The 15,335-nt window shown below is 48.7% G+C and overlaps 1 protein-coding gene across 7 annotated transcripts in view; it reads left to right on the top strand.

Moving 5' to 3' along the window:
* Window positions 1-15,335, top strand: part of GRIK5 (glutamate ionotropic receptor kainate type subunit 5) — a 51,423-nt gene that overhangs the window by 20,295 nt on the left and 15,793 nt on the right. For 5 of the 7 annotated variants that reach the window (XR_012509000.1, XM_074369528.1, XM_074369530.1 and 2 more), the window contains one exon: window positions 4,537-4,740. Coding sequence is in view for 6 of the 7 variants with exons in the window: in XM_074369528.1 (XP_074225629.1) it covers window positions 4,537-4,740 (204 nt within the window). In the remaining variant the exon portion in view is untranslated. Of the gene's footprint in view, window positions 1-4,536; window positions 4,741-5,907; window positions 15,332-15,335 lie in introns of those variants that run through there. The other 2 variants (XM_074369533.1, XM_074369532.1) reach the window with 2 other exon arrangements.

Raw genomic sequence — 15,335 nt, 5'->3', positions numbered from 1 at the left:
AGAGATGTTCATGGAAGTGTAACATACATACAGAAACTTGCCCAAATCATAACTGAACACACCTTTGGAACCAGCCCTCCTACCCCCAGCCCTCTTACATCTCTTCCGGTCTCTAAGGCCTCAATGGTCTCAACTTTAATCACCCACTTTGAACTTCACATAAGTGACATCAAGCTCTTGTCCTCTCTTGTGTCTTTCCCCTTGTGCACAACATGTGTTTGTGAGACTCACCCAAGCTGGTGCAAGTAATTTAGTCTCGTCTGTTCTGTTCTGTGAACGCACTGCGATTTACTTACCCACCAAATTGATGCACGTTGGGGTTTTTCTGGTTCTTTTGCTATTATGCATAGTCCTGCTATGCACATTGTACCTCATACGTTTTGGTGACTGTACAGGCATTTCTGTCGAGTGCATATGCAGGAGTGGAATTGCTGGGTTTTTCAGCCTCTGTAGATACTGCCAAAGCACCTTCCAAAACGGCAGCACCTTCTCTGTTCCCACCGGCGGCATATGAATGAGAATTCCAGTTGCTCCTTGCTTTTGCCAGTGCTGCACATGGAAAGGTACTGGCCGTATTGGGGTTTTCATTTTTAATTTACATCTCCCTAATGACCAGGAAAGTTGACCACTTTTTGATTTATTGCCTGTTTGGAATCTTCTTTTGGGAAGTCCCTGCTCAAATCTTTATTTTTAGAAAATTGGGGTATCTGACCTTTTTATTGACTTGTAAGCTATTTATATATTCTGGATATAATTTCTTTGTCGAAATATGTATTGCAGAGACCTTTCTCCCACTTTGTGGCTTGCCTTTTCATTCTCGGTGGTATCTTTGGATGAAAAGATTTTTAATTTTACTAAAGGCCACTTTATCCATTCTTTTCTCCTTTACAGTTAATGTTTTTAGAATTCAAGGATTCTCTACCTCAAGGTCTTAAAGACAGTCTCCTACTTGTTTCCTGAAAACTGAATAATTTTACCTTTTCCATTTAGATCTGCAATCTACCAAGAGTTGATTTTTATGTATTATGTGAGGTAGTGGGGCTAGAATCCATTTTTTCCATACAGATGTTTCAATGAACAGCACCATTTATTAAAATGGTCATTTTTTCCCCCTTCACCACAGTTTACCCTAGTCATAAATTAGGTCCATATATTTAAAATTTTTTTGGTTTTTCTTTTTGGGGGAGGTAATTAGGTTTATTTATTTGTTCATTTATTAAATGGAGCTCCTGAGGATTAAACCCAGGACCTCACACATGCTAAGCACCCACTGAGCTATACCCTCCCCCAAGAGTCCATTTATGTGTGGGTTTCCAAACTCTCCATTTTATTGTCTGTTTGTCTTTATGCAAATCCCACGTTGTCTTAAATACCATAGCTTTAAATTAAGTGTTAATATCTGGGAGGGGAAATCCTTCAGTTTTCATGTTCTTCCATAGGATCGCTTTGGCTCTTCTTGATCTTTTGCATTTCAAATATCTGCTCAAACATCATATTTCAAAAATTTAAAATATTTTAATATTTAAAATGTTTAACTGGAGGCGGGACAGAAGTTAATTAAATAGAATTCAGTAGAATTCAGTTTAATTCTATATTAAATAGAATTCAAAGAGGGCAGAGTGGGTAAGGAGTGAAAAAAAATCAGTCTCCTTACCTCTCCAGGCTCCCATTTTTTCCCTATCCTCCTGGAAATGTCTGAGCATGTAAAAGCACATCACCACTCTTTCCTTCACAAAGAATAGCATATTGTACACGTTGTTCTGTAGCTTGTTTTTTTCCTTTTAATATATCTTATAGAACTTGTTATTTTAGTAGTTGCCAGGGATTTTTGATGACATCAATAATCTTTTTAACCTGTTCCAAATTAGGCTGTTTCAGTCTTTGTTCCTGCTACGAGCAGCAAGGCCACGACTCTCTTGGACATACCTTTTTGTGTACAGGTGCATAGCCATTCATAGAATGAATTCTTAGACTCAGACTTAGCAACATCCCACTGTTTGTCTGCAGTGCTGTGCTTCTGAAGAAGATTCTTTTTGAAGACGTCTGAAAACCTTGGGTTAGAGACTCCTTAAGACCCTCAGATCTGATGGTCTAGGGCTGTAGGTTAAATGCTAGATCATCGTTTTCTGACCTTGAGTTCTGTTCACAGGCCCCAGTCCCTGTTTTTGGCTCTATAAGCTCCCACCCCTATCCTGAGTCCTTGCACCCAAATCCACAACCCAAGTGCCTCAGTCTTGTTTTTGGAGATCAGCTTGGCTTGGTGGAAGGAGCAAGGGCTTTGGAGAGCATAGCAACTGGGTTTTGAATCCCAACTCTGCTCCCCTTCCCACTGTCCTGCTTCAGCTTTGTGACCTTGGGTAAGATACTTGACCTCTCTGAGCTTCGGTTTCCTCCTCTGTATGTCAAGAGGACTGCACAAGAACCTTCCAGTTTTCACACTGGGTGCTTGTCTAGAGAATTTTTGATTTCTGATTCTCTAGCTTCGTTACTTGGCCTGGGTCCCCCATCTCTTTGTCTGGCTTTTACCAGGTCCACTGTCTGATCCTGTCCACTCAAGTTTAGTCTGGCACAGGGCTTAAGAGCAGAGCTTTGGACTTAGCCCAACTTGTCCATCTCAGCCACTTACTACTTCACTTCTTGGGACCTCAGTGTCCTCATCTCTAAAATAGAGGTAATAATACCGACTTCCCACGCTGACAGAAGAGCTGTCACACAGCAAGCCCACAAGAAATGCTAGCTGCTGCTATTATTAGTATTATCTCATTCCTACTCTCAGTTCTACAATTTTGGATTTGGAAATGTGGCTTCGTAGAGAGAGAGAACTACTGACTTTCCTCCACCCATCACCCCTCAATTCTGGGGCTTTGTTGGGATCCTGGAATCCAGGCTATAGGTACCTCATAGTACCTATCGCTGTATAACAATCCCAAAATCTGAAGGCTTCAAACAATAACGATTGTTATTTTTCACAATTCTGTGGGTCACCCGAGCAGTTTTGCGGAGCCCACTGTGGTTGTGTTCAGCTGGTGTCTAGCCTGGGCTGTTGGCCAGCACACCTTGGTTTACTCATCCTTTAGTAGGCTGGCCCAGGATTCCTTACACTGTGGTCCTAAGAGGTCCCTCAGAGGGAAATTGAAATTCACAAAGCACTCCTTTCTTAGGCTCTGAAATTCACAAACACTCCTTTCAACACATTCTGTTGCCCAAAGCAAGTCTTGAGGCCAGCTCAGACCCAAGGAGTGGGGAAATTATCTCTTGATGGGAGAAGCTGCAAAATATTGTCGCCACATCTACCTCAGAGCTCAGTAATTATGTGTTGAATGAATGAGAGATGGCAAAGGTCACTTGACCTCTGTGAGCCTCACTTCCCACGCGTGTAAAGTGCGTCTAAGAGTACCTCCCGTGTAAGGTCACTGTAGGGAACTGAAGTGATAAAATCCAGAGAACACACACAGTGCAGGGGCTGATGTTCGGCAGGTGTTCAGTCCACACGGTTACCACTGTGGATGTTATTGCTAGAGCTGTTCTGGCTGGTTCCTAAGTGCTAACCCACCTTGTTCCTGAGTGACACTGTACAAACAACCCTGTAGACAATAACTGTGTCAAAATAAGTTTCTCTTTTGGTACCATCATCTTCATGTGCCATGTCTTACTAGCGCGTGGGATGTTCTCTCTGCTTTTGTGCTTATTTGGCACAGTGAGGGTCAGTAAAGTTTGCTCGTAACCCTTCAGAAGTAACCGTCCGTGTAGCAAGACAGCCATAGGCCAGAGATTGCAGACTGTCAGGTGTTTATCCTGCAAAGCATTAAAAAAGTTGGTATTAGAATTTGACTTGTTGCTAACCTTTATAATCAGGAGATTTTACGAAACAACTTGGGCTTCCAAATTCTCTTCACATTGGACCATCTGGCACCTCAGGCCTGCTTCCCTCATGGCAGCATTGGGTTGGAGCTAAATCCTGGTGGGCAGATCCTCTTTGATCCCTTGGTGGCTCATGGGTTTAATGGGTCACTATTGGTTGTGTTAAAAATGAATTTGGCACAACGAAATATTGGGGTATTTTGCCATCGTCTAAGCGAGAGGACTGTTTTGTGGAACTAAGTCTAGTTAAGTGTGTGTGTGCGTGTGTGTGTGTGTGCGCACATGGACATATATGTGTATGATGTGAATTACAAAGTAAAATATATCTCTTACTGTGGGTCGTAGTCAACAGTTTGGAAGTTTGCCCAATCTCCATGCAGTCTGATTCACTCAGGTTACCTGCCTCCCTCGTAGCCATTTGAACTTGAGATAAATGAGTGTTAGGTTAGCTGGTAGAGATGAAAACCGGCTCCCTGCAATCTGCTAGGGGCTGGCAGGGCCCTTGTGCTTTTTCCCTGGCTCTGAACATTTGTCAGCAGGGGATGTATGCAACAACTCCATCGTGCCCACTCTGTGAGCAGGTTCCTGATCTAGCTGCCCGGCCTGGGTTCCAGGATCCCTGATCCAGCCCCCAGATAGCCAATCTCTGACCCCTCTTTTCTCTCGTTTCCCCAGGAGAACCCATATGTCATGCGCCGGCCCAACTTCCAGGCCCTGTCGGGGAACGAGCGCTTCGAGGGCTTCTGCGTGGACATGCTGCGGGAGCTGGCCGAGCTGCTGCGCTTCCGCTACCGCCTGCGGTTGGTGGAGGATGGGTTGTATGGGGCGCCTGAGCCCAACGGCTCCTGGACGGGCATGGTCGGCGAGCTCATCAACCGGGTACGGCCGGGCTGGGGCTGGGTGAGCAAGTGAGGGCGGGCAGGCGGGTGGCCAGTGGTGCCTCGGAATCAGCCTGGCAAGTGCAGGAGGAATGGGCTGATGGTGTGCTGTGTACCTGCAACTGGTGAGCACCGTGGGGCGGGCACAAGGGGCTAGGGCGGGGTGGGGGGTGCATCACTTTCTGTGTCCTACTTTCAGATGCTTCCCTTACGCCACCTTGGCTCAGTTGTGCTCAAAGGTTTGAATGGATGAAAGAGATGTTGTGTGCGAATTGGACAGACCTCAGGAAAGGAGGTCGAGAGAGGCTTCCTGTGGAGGCAGGGCTAGGGCTAGGTGGGCAGGGACTGTGCCTCATGTGCACTATGCCCAGCACCTGCCAGGAGGTGGACATCGAGGCTGCCTGTTGAGCTCACACTTCCACTCATTCAGTAGGTGTTTATTGAGCACCTAGTATGTGCCTTGCACCATGCTGGGCACAGGATATAGTGGTGACTACAGAGGACCTAGACCCTGTCCCTGAGAGCTTAGGGCCTCCTTAAGATGCAGAAAAGCAAATGACCGCAAGACAGAGCCATCAGAGCTGTGATGGGAGAAACTCAGAGGAGGGACCCTCCTGACCCAGCTAGGTATCCACGGAGGGCTTCCCAGAAGAGGTGACGCCCAAGCCAATTCCCAAAGAGTGTGAAGGAGTCAGCAGGGTGAAGGGAGGTATGAGAGGAGGGGAATGTGTTCAGAGCAGAGCAAACAGCATTTATAAACAGGAGGGTGTGTGTAAGAGAGAGTAGGGTGTGGCAGGGAGGATATAGCTCAGTGGGTTCTGTGGTAGAGTGTGTGCTTAGCATGCACAAGGTCCTGGGTTCAATCCCCAATACCTCCATTAAAAATAAATAAATAAACTGGGAAAGCAGCTGAGCCCTGAGTGTGGGCAAAATTTAAATGTAGGTGAGGAGGGAGAGAGGTGGTAGGCAAGGTTACAATGAAAAGAATATTTTGGAGTCAGACCAACCTGAGTTTGAATGCTCAGGTGAATCCTTTCTCTCTTCTGAACCTCAGTTTGCCCTCCCTCATATGGGGGTAACGATCACTGACAGGTCTGTAGTGAGGGTTACAGAAAGCAGGAGCAGTACTGTACACGTTACTTGTATGTAGTCCCTCTTTTTATTCCAGGCACAAGAAGCTGTGTGGGCAAATGCCCAGGGGAGACAAACTGGCCCCCGGCTTGGCTTAGGGCACACCCAGGGCAGGTGTGTGGCCACAGAACAGTCAGGATGGTCTTGACATTGGACTTGGCTGAGGGCCTCGGAGACTCTCACCCTCCTGTCTCTCCCATCCCAGAATTCACTGCATCCAAGTCTCCCTGAATGTCACCAGGATACACTGGAGAAGGCCACTTTGCTTGACAAGGACATTTATCCCTCAGGGCACTGATTTTCAAAAATTGTTTTGACTGCAGAACCTTTTTTCCAATTGACAGTGCCCTCAGAACCCTGGACAAAGCAGAGCTGCTCTGGGGGAGGCGGAGGTGGGGGTGTCCCCAGGGTCCTGGTGGCTCAGTCTCCCCACCCCACGGGCAGGCCTGAGGTACTGCCCTACAGGCAGCCAACCAGTTGAAAGCTTTTGCCCTGGGTGGGTTTAACAGCCTGAAGCCAGGTCCTGAGGAAACAGGAGGCAGGAACTGGTGGCCTGAATTCCCTGTGACCTCCATTGCCATAGCCTGGCCCCCAGTCATGCAGGCTCAGAATTTTTTGTTCATCAGGGCCCCCAGAAATGAGACTCTGGGGGAATAGCCCCCTGCCCACCCCCCCCAGACAAAGTTGCCGTCAACTGGATGCCTATTTATTCATCAACAAGGAAGTCCTATTTACAGACGTGTGACCTTAGGCAAGAATCTTAACTTTCTGTGCCTTGGGCCTAGCCCTTAGGGCTTGGTATGAAGGTTTTTGGGGTGAGCATAGCAGGACTGGGAGCTTTTCTGATTGGTCCCTGCTACTGTGGTCCTGAGTCCTGTTTGAACCTCTGCTGCGCTTTTGCTGTGTGACCTTAGGCAAGTTACTTAACCTTCCTGTAATGTCTTTCCTTCCACTGTCAAAATGGGTAAATAAAAGATGCCAGCACGGAGGGCTGTTGTGAGCATGAAATGAGTTAATCCATGTAGGGGCTTAGAGCAGGGCCCAGCAGGGAGCGGGTGCTGTGTGCCTGTGCTCTTTCTTTCATTGTTAGTGTTGTTCCTGGCAGCACATACATACCTTCATGCATTTGTCCATTCTCCAGCCAGCTAGTGTTTATTGAGTACCTACTGTATACCAGATCTTGTACACCCTGAGGATGCAGTGACCAGCCCTGGCCTTGCTCTTAGGGTTAAAGGTTTGGTCCTCAGCATGAGGTCCACGGGATGCACCCCCTACACACAAAGGTTTGAACCCACTCAAGTGAGGAAGCAGAATCATCAGGGTGGGGAGTGGCAGGGGCTGCTGAATGGCCTGTGGGGAGGTAAGGGGATGGGAGAGATGGAGTTGAGGGGAGGCTGGAGAGGGCCAGGACTTGGTGACTGCCTGGGTTGGGGGATGGAAGAGAGAGGACGTGAGTGTTCCTCTCGTTTCTGGCTTGGGCAGCTGGGCGATGGCGATGACATTTAGGGAGAGAACACTGGAGGAGGAGCAGGCTGAGAGTGCAAAGGATGGGCGGGGCTTGGCCTTGCCGAGGCTCAGCTGCCTGCCGGGGGATGGCCAAGTACACCCAGATCCACGCTGATACTCACCACCATCCACACAGCCGTGGCAGCTGCCGACTTCACGTCGTGTGCCAGGAACTTTTCAAGTGTTACTTAATTCTCCTGATAGTCCTTTATGGCCTGAAGGCTAACTGCTCTCCTACCGATGCAAGATCTGGGGCTCAGCAGCGAAGGGACTTGCCCCCAGCACGCAGGGCTGCAACCAGGTGTGTCTGACCCAAGGCCCGTGTCCTTTCCAGACACCCAGCAGGGGAGCCTGGAGTGGTCAAGGTGTTGTGCCATGCCAGGCCCTTGTCCAAGCTTTATGAACTTGTGTTAACTCCTTGACTCCTCACAGCCACCCCTGAGGAAGGCCTGGAATTAGCCCAGTTTTCTCTAATGGACAGAGTGAAGCACCAAGGTACCATGTCCAGGCCACACGGCTAGTGACAGGCAGAGCCAGGGCTGGCACCCCAGCAGGCTGGCCCAGAGCTGATGAGTGACTTCCAGATGGAAGATAGCCCAGGGCACAGGCATTCCCCTAGTCACCCCCGGGCCAGGCACAGGGCTTGCAGGCCAGACTCGAATTATGGTCCATTTATTCCACCCAGTGGCTAGTGCTAGAATTGGCTTTCTCCCTGCCATTACCACCACGGTGTGACCTCAGGCCTGGCCCTTCTCACCAGCTTCCTCGCCTCCCATCTCTCTCATTCCAGTTTGTCCTCCAGTAGGATCTTTCTACAGTGGAAGTCTGACCGATCCCTCACAGGCTTCAGCTGTTGCCACCCCTCCTCACCCCCCTGGCCCTCAGGACAAAAGCCTGCACCCTCCAGTCTGGCCCTTAAAAGCAGAGCAGATATCTTAGGTTGGGGTTCCAGGAAGCAGATTCCGAGATGGAGATTAGCAGGCAGGAGGGGTGTTGGTGTGCCCTTGGAAAACAGCCCTGTGAGGGAGTGGAGGAGCAGGCTTGGGCAGAGGGAGGAGATGAGCTGCAATGCAGTCATGACTGGGCCTCACACGGGCAGCCCTGGAGCTGGGGTGGCCACCAAAGACATCCTCCTGAGGTGGGGGCCAGACTATACCCCGACCGACTTGTCATTGGACAGGGACTATCCTCAGGGAGGGTCAGGACCTGGGGCAAGGGGGTTCTTCCACTTACAGATCTGAGAACCATCAGCCACCGGCACCATAGGCAGCTGGGGCCATGAGTGCCCGATGCTGAAGGAGGGTCTGGGCGGCCACCACGGTGTCCACTGCAGCTGTGGGCTGGTTAGGCGCCACACAGAGCCAGCTTCAGGTTGCCTGTTTCCACATGATCCTGGCAAGTCACTTTATCTCTCTGAACTCAGTTTCCTTTCTCAAAATGGGGATGATGTTACCTCCTTCACAGAGTTTTGTGGGGGGTCCCAGAGCGGAGCCTGGAACACTAGGGTCTTGCTGGTGAGGAGTCTGGAGGTTATTTTTATTTGTTGTGAAGTCACCAGAAGGTTTTAAGCAGGAAGTGTGCCAAGGTCTAATTTGTTATTTCTTTTTTTATTGAGGTGAAATTCATAAAACATAAAATTAATGATTTTAAAGTATACAGTTCAGTGGCATTTAGTTAATGTCCACAGTGTTGTGCAACCATCACCTCTGTTTAGTTCCAAGACATTTTCATGACCCCCAAAGAAAACCCGAACCCAGTAAGCAGTCACTCCCAATTCCCTCTTTCCCCAGCTCCTGGCAACCACCACTCTGCTCTCTGTCTCCATGGATTACTTATTCTAGAGATTTCATGTAAATGGAAACATCCAATATGTGGCCTTTTGTGTCTGGCTTTTTTCACTCAGTGTAGTGTGTTCAAGTTTCATCCGTGTTGCAGCATGATGAGTACTGCATTCCTTTTTAGGGCTGAATAATATTCCGTTATATGGATATGTGACCTTGATTTAATTAAAAATCATTTAATTGGGGGTTGGGGGGAGGGTATAGCTCAGTGGTAGTGTGTGTGCTTAGCAATGCATGAGGTCCTGGGTTCAATCCCCAGTACCTCCATTAAATAAAGAAACCTAATCCCCCCCCAAATAAATAAATTTTTAAAATAAAGGAAATAAAAATAATTTTAAAATGATTATTTTGGCTGCTCTCTGAGAAATAATTACAGTGGCTGGACCAAGAGTAGAGACAGGATATGGTCCACTTTGGAGGCCGTTGGAAGATGTGGAAGAGAGAAGTTGCTGGCTTGCACTTGAGGGGTAGCTGAGTCGGGTGTGCCACCAGGTGGGATGTGTGCAGAAGGGAGAGAGGAATCAAGGGTGACTTCAGGGTTTGGCCTGAGCAGCTGGGCAGATGGTAAGGCCAGTTTCCACATGGGGAGGAGGAGCAGTTTGATGGGGTGGGGATGGTGGAAAAGTTATCTCTGGGGTGGATCATTTGAGATGCCTATTTGAAATTCAAGTGGAGACAAAAGGATTCCATTGTGTGACTGAGCATAAATTATTTAACTCATCCCCTATTGATGGATATTTGGGTGATTTCCAGCTTTAGCTCATATATAGACAATGCTACCATCAGGGCCTGTGAATTTATGGGCGTGTTCCTGAGGGATAAATTCCAAGTGGTGGAAGCACTGGGTCAAAGGGGACAAACGTTTTTAAAGTATATACTGCCAAATGGCTGTTCAAAAAGGTTCCACCAATTTATATTCCCACCAGAAGTGCACAAGAATGTCAAATTTCCCACACTCTTGCCAACAATGGGTATTATCAACCTTTAAAAAAATCTTTGTCAATCTGAAAGGCTAAAATAATATCTTATTGTTTTAACCTAAACAGAATGTTACATGGCTGCGTATTAATTGCTATGTGGATGTACTATAATAATTTATTGAAGCATTTTTTATATTTAGTTGTTTCCAGGTATTTTTTTGTTTGTTTGTTCGGTTGTAAACAACTATAAGCAAGCATCTTTATGCACAAAAGCTTGGCCTGCACTGCAGCTGATTAGGATTGAAGCTCTGAGTGGAATTACGAGGGGAAAGTGGAAGACCCTTTGTATGGCTTCTGTTATATATTGTTGAGTTGCTTTTCAGAAAGACTACTCCAGTTTCTTTTTTCTTTTTCTTTTTTTAACACCAGTTTCTATACAGGCTCCTTCTCAGCACTGAGAGGTTTGATTGGTGTTTAGATATTCAGACAACCTCCTGTCATCTTCATCAATGGCAGATCATTTTGATTTTTCCTGCTTTGACTGGTGGACAACAGTGGGGCTTCTGTGGCCAAGTGATAGATGGTGTTTGAGCCCAGGTTCAACCCAGAATGGGCCTGATAGGTCCATGGACTCAACTCTGGGTTTTTCCAGGTCCTGGTTGTCTAATTGGTATAAACATACGTGACAGCTGGCAGGATCCCACACTGGCTCTCTGACCCATGTAGTGCAAGTCATGATGGTAGAAAGAGCCAAGTAGGAGCCCTTAGATCTCCCCGTCTTTCCCAGTATAGTAATCCAAAAGCAATTCTACATACTTTGGGGAAATTGCAGAGATTAGTGCCGCCATTAATGGCTTGAAAGAAGCAGGGGCAGTGATCTCATCCCCGTTCACCTGGCCTGTTTGGCCTGTGCAGAAGGCAGATGGACCTTGGAGAATGACTGTGGATTATTGTAAATGCAGCCAGGTGGTGTCTCCAATTGCAGTTGCTGGCCCACATGAAACATCTTTGCTACAGCAAGTCAGCACAGCCCTTGGCAGCTGATTTGAGCTACTGACCTGGCAAATGCTTTTTTCTCCACACCACTTTCCAAGGACCACCAGAAGCCAGAAGTTCAGACCTTCACTTACCTCAGGGTGACATCGACTCTCTTGCTTTCTGCCATCATATAGACCACCGAGAATGTAATCCCGACAGTCCACGCAGCATCACACTGGTCCAGCCCATTGGCAACATTGTGCTGTTCAGCTCTCACGAGCAGGAAATAGCGTTTAGGAAGGAGGTTGGCAGTAAACCTGCTGCTGACATCAGTCAGTCAGGGTCCAATCTGGAGATTAAAAACAGCACCACTTACTTTAGCAGAATCATATCAGCTGTTTGAACTGAGAGAACCTGATATAGAGAATTGTTAACTAGATGTAAAGTTGTTAACCCACTAACTGAAAGAGTAAAAAGAAAACTAAGATTGCCATGCCGAGAGCTGAGGGGACAGGGGAAGAAGTTGGAAAGATTCACACTTAGAAATTCAGACGAGGGGCCCAACGGAGCTGAACCTCAGACCTCTGAGGAGGAGTTGTTTGGTGTTGCGGATGTTAGCTGGGTTTTTTGGATTTGAGCAGCAACTTATAACTTTTAACTTGGCTGTAACCTGTGAGTGCTACTTCCGTCCATTTACCAAACAACCCACAAGGCTTTTCATTTTGAGGGAGGCCCAGAGCACACAGAGACTCTGCAGCAGGGCCTGGCTGCGTGCGCGCTGACCTGCCACCTGGGCCTGATAACCCGGCAGATCCAGGGATGTGCAGAGTGCTGCTGGCAAATAGGAGTGCAGGCGCCATGTGACTCAGCGCAGACCTCTAGGGTTTTGGAGCAAATCTTGCTCTTTGCGTGATGCTGTTCTTTTGAGAAACCATGGGGCCCTTCTAGAGACTGAACACCGACCTGTGGATAGTGAGTGACCATGTGACCTGAGCGCTCACATGCGTGGGGTGTTGTTATTTTTGCAACAGTCAGGATCCTGCCAGGAAACAAGTCACTCCGGACATCTTTGAATGAAGAGAATTATTTACTAGAAATAAAGTTGTTCACTAGGTAACCAAGAAGGTAAAAGTTGAACTCCAGGGCAGGAATCAGCAACCTTTTTTGCAAGGGGGCCAGATTTAAATATTTCCAGCTTTTGGGTCATACTGTTACAGCTACTCAACTCTTCTGTTGTATGGAAAGCAGTCAGACAAGACCTAAACAAGTGGGTATGGCCATGTCCCAATAAAGCTTTATTTACAAAGTCTGACTGATGGGCTGGACTTGGCCTGAAGGCGGTAATTTACACACCCTAGCTCTCAGTTATCATGGGAGCAAGGCAGGAAGTGTCTGTCTAGTTCCGATGGAACAGAGAAGGAAAGAGAAGAGTTGAAAATGCTGGAAACAGAGGAAGGGCTCTGTGGGGCTGAAATTCAGACCCTAAAACTGAGACCCTAAGGAGGAGGCACTCGTCACCTGGCCGTGGCACCCCAAGAGGGGCTCGGCGAGGCTGGTTCTGTAAATGCTGGGAAGCTGCAAACTGGGTTTGTCTGCTGCCCTGGGGAAGAACTGCAGCTTTGGTGCAGAAGGGAGACTGGGGACAGTGAACAGACAGGAAGGAGCAGATTCCTCTGCTTCACCCAGCGTTGCAGCCTCCCTCTAGCGCCCCCCAGTGGCAGAGCCTGATAGCTAGCTGATAGCAAAGCACAGAGGTTTGCACTGAGCTGGTGTAGGGGGCGGGTTTGGAGCTAGGGGACAGTCACAAGTGCTTTGCTTGGGTTGGGGACTTAGACAATCCCCCTGTCATTTCTGCAGGTGGTTTATCATTTGGATTCTTCCTGATTTTATCTCAGAGATTAAACTGCCGGGGTCCCTTGGGGAGGGAAGTCTCCAAAAACTAGGTGTCTCCCCTTGGAAATGAAGGGGGGGGTGGGGGTGGGGGATGGGAGGAGGGTTCCAAAGCCTCTGAGAGAAACCTGGAAGGAACTTGGAGCATTTAAGGATCTGTCCTCCCTTCAGAGTGAAACCCAAATCTGACCACCTCCACCCCTCTTAGCTTTCACACCACACATCTCCGTGGACATCTTTAGTCGGCTTCCTCCCACTCTGCCACCTCCTATCTCCCACCCTGGGGAAAGCCACCCATGGGTTTTAAACAGGTAATATCACTTTGGATTGGGGGTGTTATGAATGGAGGCAGGGAGGCCAGTGAGGGGGCTAATACTGTTATCGTGGAGGGCCTTGGCAGGACAGACCTCCTGTGGGTGCATAAAAATAATATGCTGCTCCTGACAATTCACATATTAGTCATAAGAGTGACAAGTATACAAGAAAGGGGGAAACTGCTCCTTACTCTCAACACCTAGGAATTCCCAAGGGTATGCTCCAAATCCAGTGTGTTATGGGCCCTGCCACACATCGCCTGTGGATTTGGCCTTGGTGCGGTGCCGTCTCTCCCTCACCCTGCGGAGGTTGTTTCACCTGTGCCATCTCTCTCTGCTCTTGGTTTATCTTTTGGGTCTGTTCTCTTTCTGTGACATCAAATTGTCTTTGAGTTCTGTCTATTCTCTCCCTGACCCCGGATTTTATTTTGGACCCACGTAATCTCTCCCTGACCTTGGTTTTGTCTTCAGCCTGTGCCACTTCTCTCTACCTTGCAGTATCTTTTGGGCCTGTGCCCCCTCTCGCCATCCCAGTTTTGTCGCAGCCTGTCTACCTCATGTGCTCTCAGCCTCAGCCCCTTTGGAATGAGTGTGTCTCTCCTCCCAGGCCAGGGATCTAGGACCTTGACTCTTTTATTTCAGCCCCAGGGAGAGGTCTCTGCTTGAATTTGGAGTTAATGCTGGGTTCCAGTTAAGGCCTAGGGGATGGAGTCAGTATGCCTGGAAGGGACATCCTGGAAGCTGGGTCCTCCCCTCCAGGAGACATCTTGGCCAACTCCCCCTCCCCCATTTTACAGAGGAGCAAACAGGCCCAGACACATGAAAGCGCCTGCCCTTGGTCACCCACTGAACTTGGGGCAGAGCCAGGGCTTCCCACTTCTGCGCCGGGCCCTTCCCAGCACCCTGCCTGTCATTTATGTACACACATGAGGCCATGTGTTTGAATGTGTGCACTGGGCCTCTAGGGAAGCCCCGCCCCACATCACCACTTCTCCATATCCTTATGTACAAGGCATGCATCTGTCTACCTGCGTCCACATATGCAGCGCACCACTGGGTCAGCCTATGGGCACACATTTGTGGATGTGGCATGTCCACTGGCAAGAATGAGAGGGCTCTTTTGGATCAAGCATTCTGGTGTGCCAGCCAGACCCCAACCCACACCCTTTTCTCCATCCCACCCTGCCCACTACCCACCACTTCACCACTTCAGACCTGGACCCCAACTAGCCCTCCCTGACTCAAGGCACATGCAGCTTCCCCTGAGGTCATTATCTCAACTGAGCGGAGCATGGTTCTGTGTCTCAGGGGTGCTTTCATACATGCATCGAGGTCACTAGTACCTGCCAGGGGCAGGAGAGTGGAGGTCACATCTCAGCTCTGTGGTCCCAGCTCCTGCCTTTACTCCCTCGTCGTGCCTTTGCCTCTCTGAGACTCAGTTTCCCCTTCTATAAAATGGACTGGTAGTGCCCCTCAGGGAGCTGTTGGGTGGATTTTATAAGGTAATCTGTACACGGTGCCATCTAGCATGGAGCCTGGCACGTAGTAGGCACTTGATAAATGTTACCTGTTGTTAGTTGTTAATACGAAAGAGAAAGTCAAGGCAGAAAGAGGGTCCTGAGTGGGTCAGCATTCAGGCATCTCAACTCCAATCTAGGGCTCTCTCCAGGACCCCAGGATGGTGGGGGTGGTGGGGGTGGGCTGTAGATTTTATAAAGCAGGGTCTTAATGATGAACTTGACAGTGGGGTGGGAGGGATTGGATGAAGCAGGGCAACTGGTCAGGAAAGAGGCCACAGAAGCCTGTTAGAGCAGACATGAGATGACACGGGTACAATTTTGGGCCCAAGGTGCCCCCGTGGAGTCTGTCCAAGCTCCTGGCTCCTTCTGCCATCCTCTCTCTTTGCCTCTCTCTCAGCTTCTGATATTCTCTCTCAGTTGCTCCCTCAGTGCGTTCTCTCTAACTGGACATCTGTCTCCCTGGCCCGCTCCTCTGCCCCTGCCCTGCTTCCCCTCC

This window comes from Camelus bactrianus, chromosome 9 (genome assembly GCF_048773025.1).
Source record: "Camelus bactrianus isolate YW-2024 breed Bactrian camel chromosome 9, ASM4877302v1, whole genome shotgun sequence".
Taxonomy (NCBI): domain Eukaryota; kingdom Metazoa; phylum Chordata; class Mammalia; order Artiodactyla; family Camelidae; genus Camelus; species Camelus bactrianus.
The sequence above is the reverse complement of the archived record's forward strand: the minus strand, read 5'-3'. Positions and strand labels throughout refer to the sequence as shown.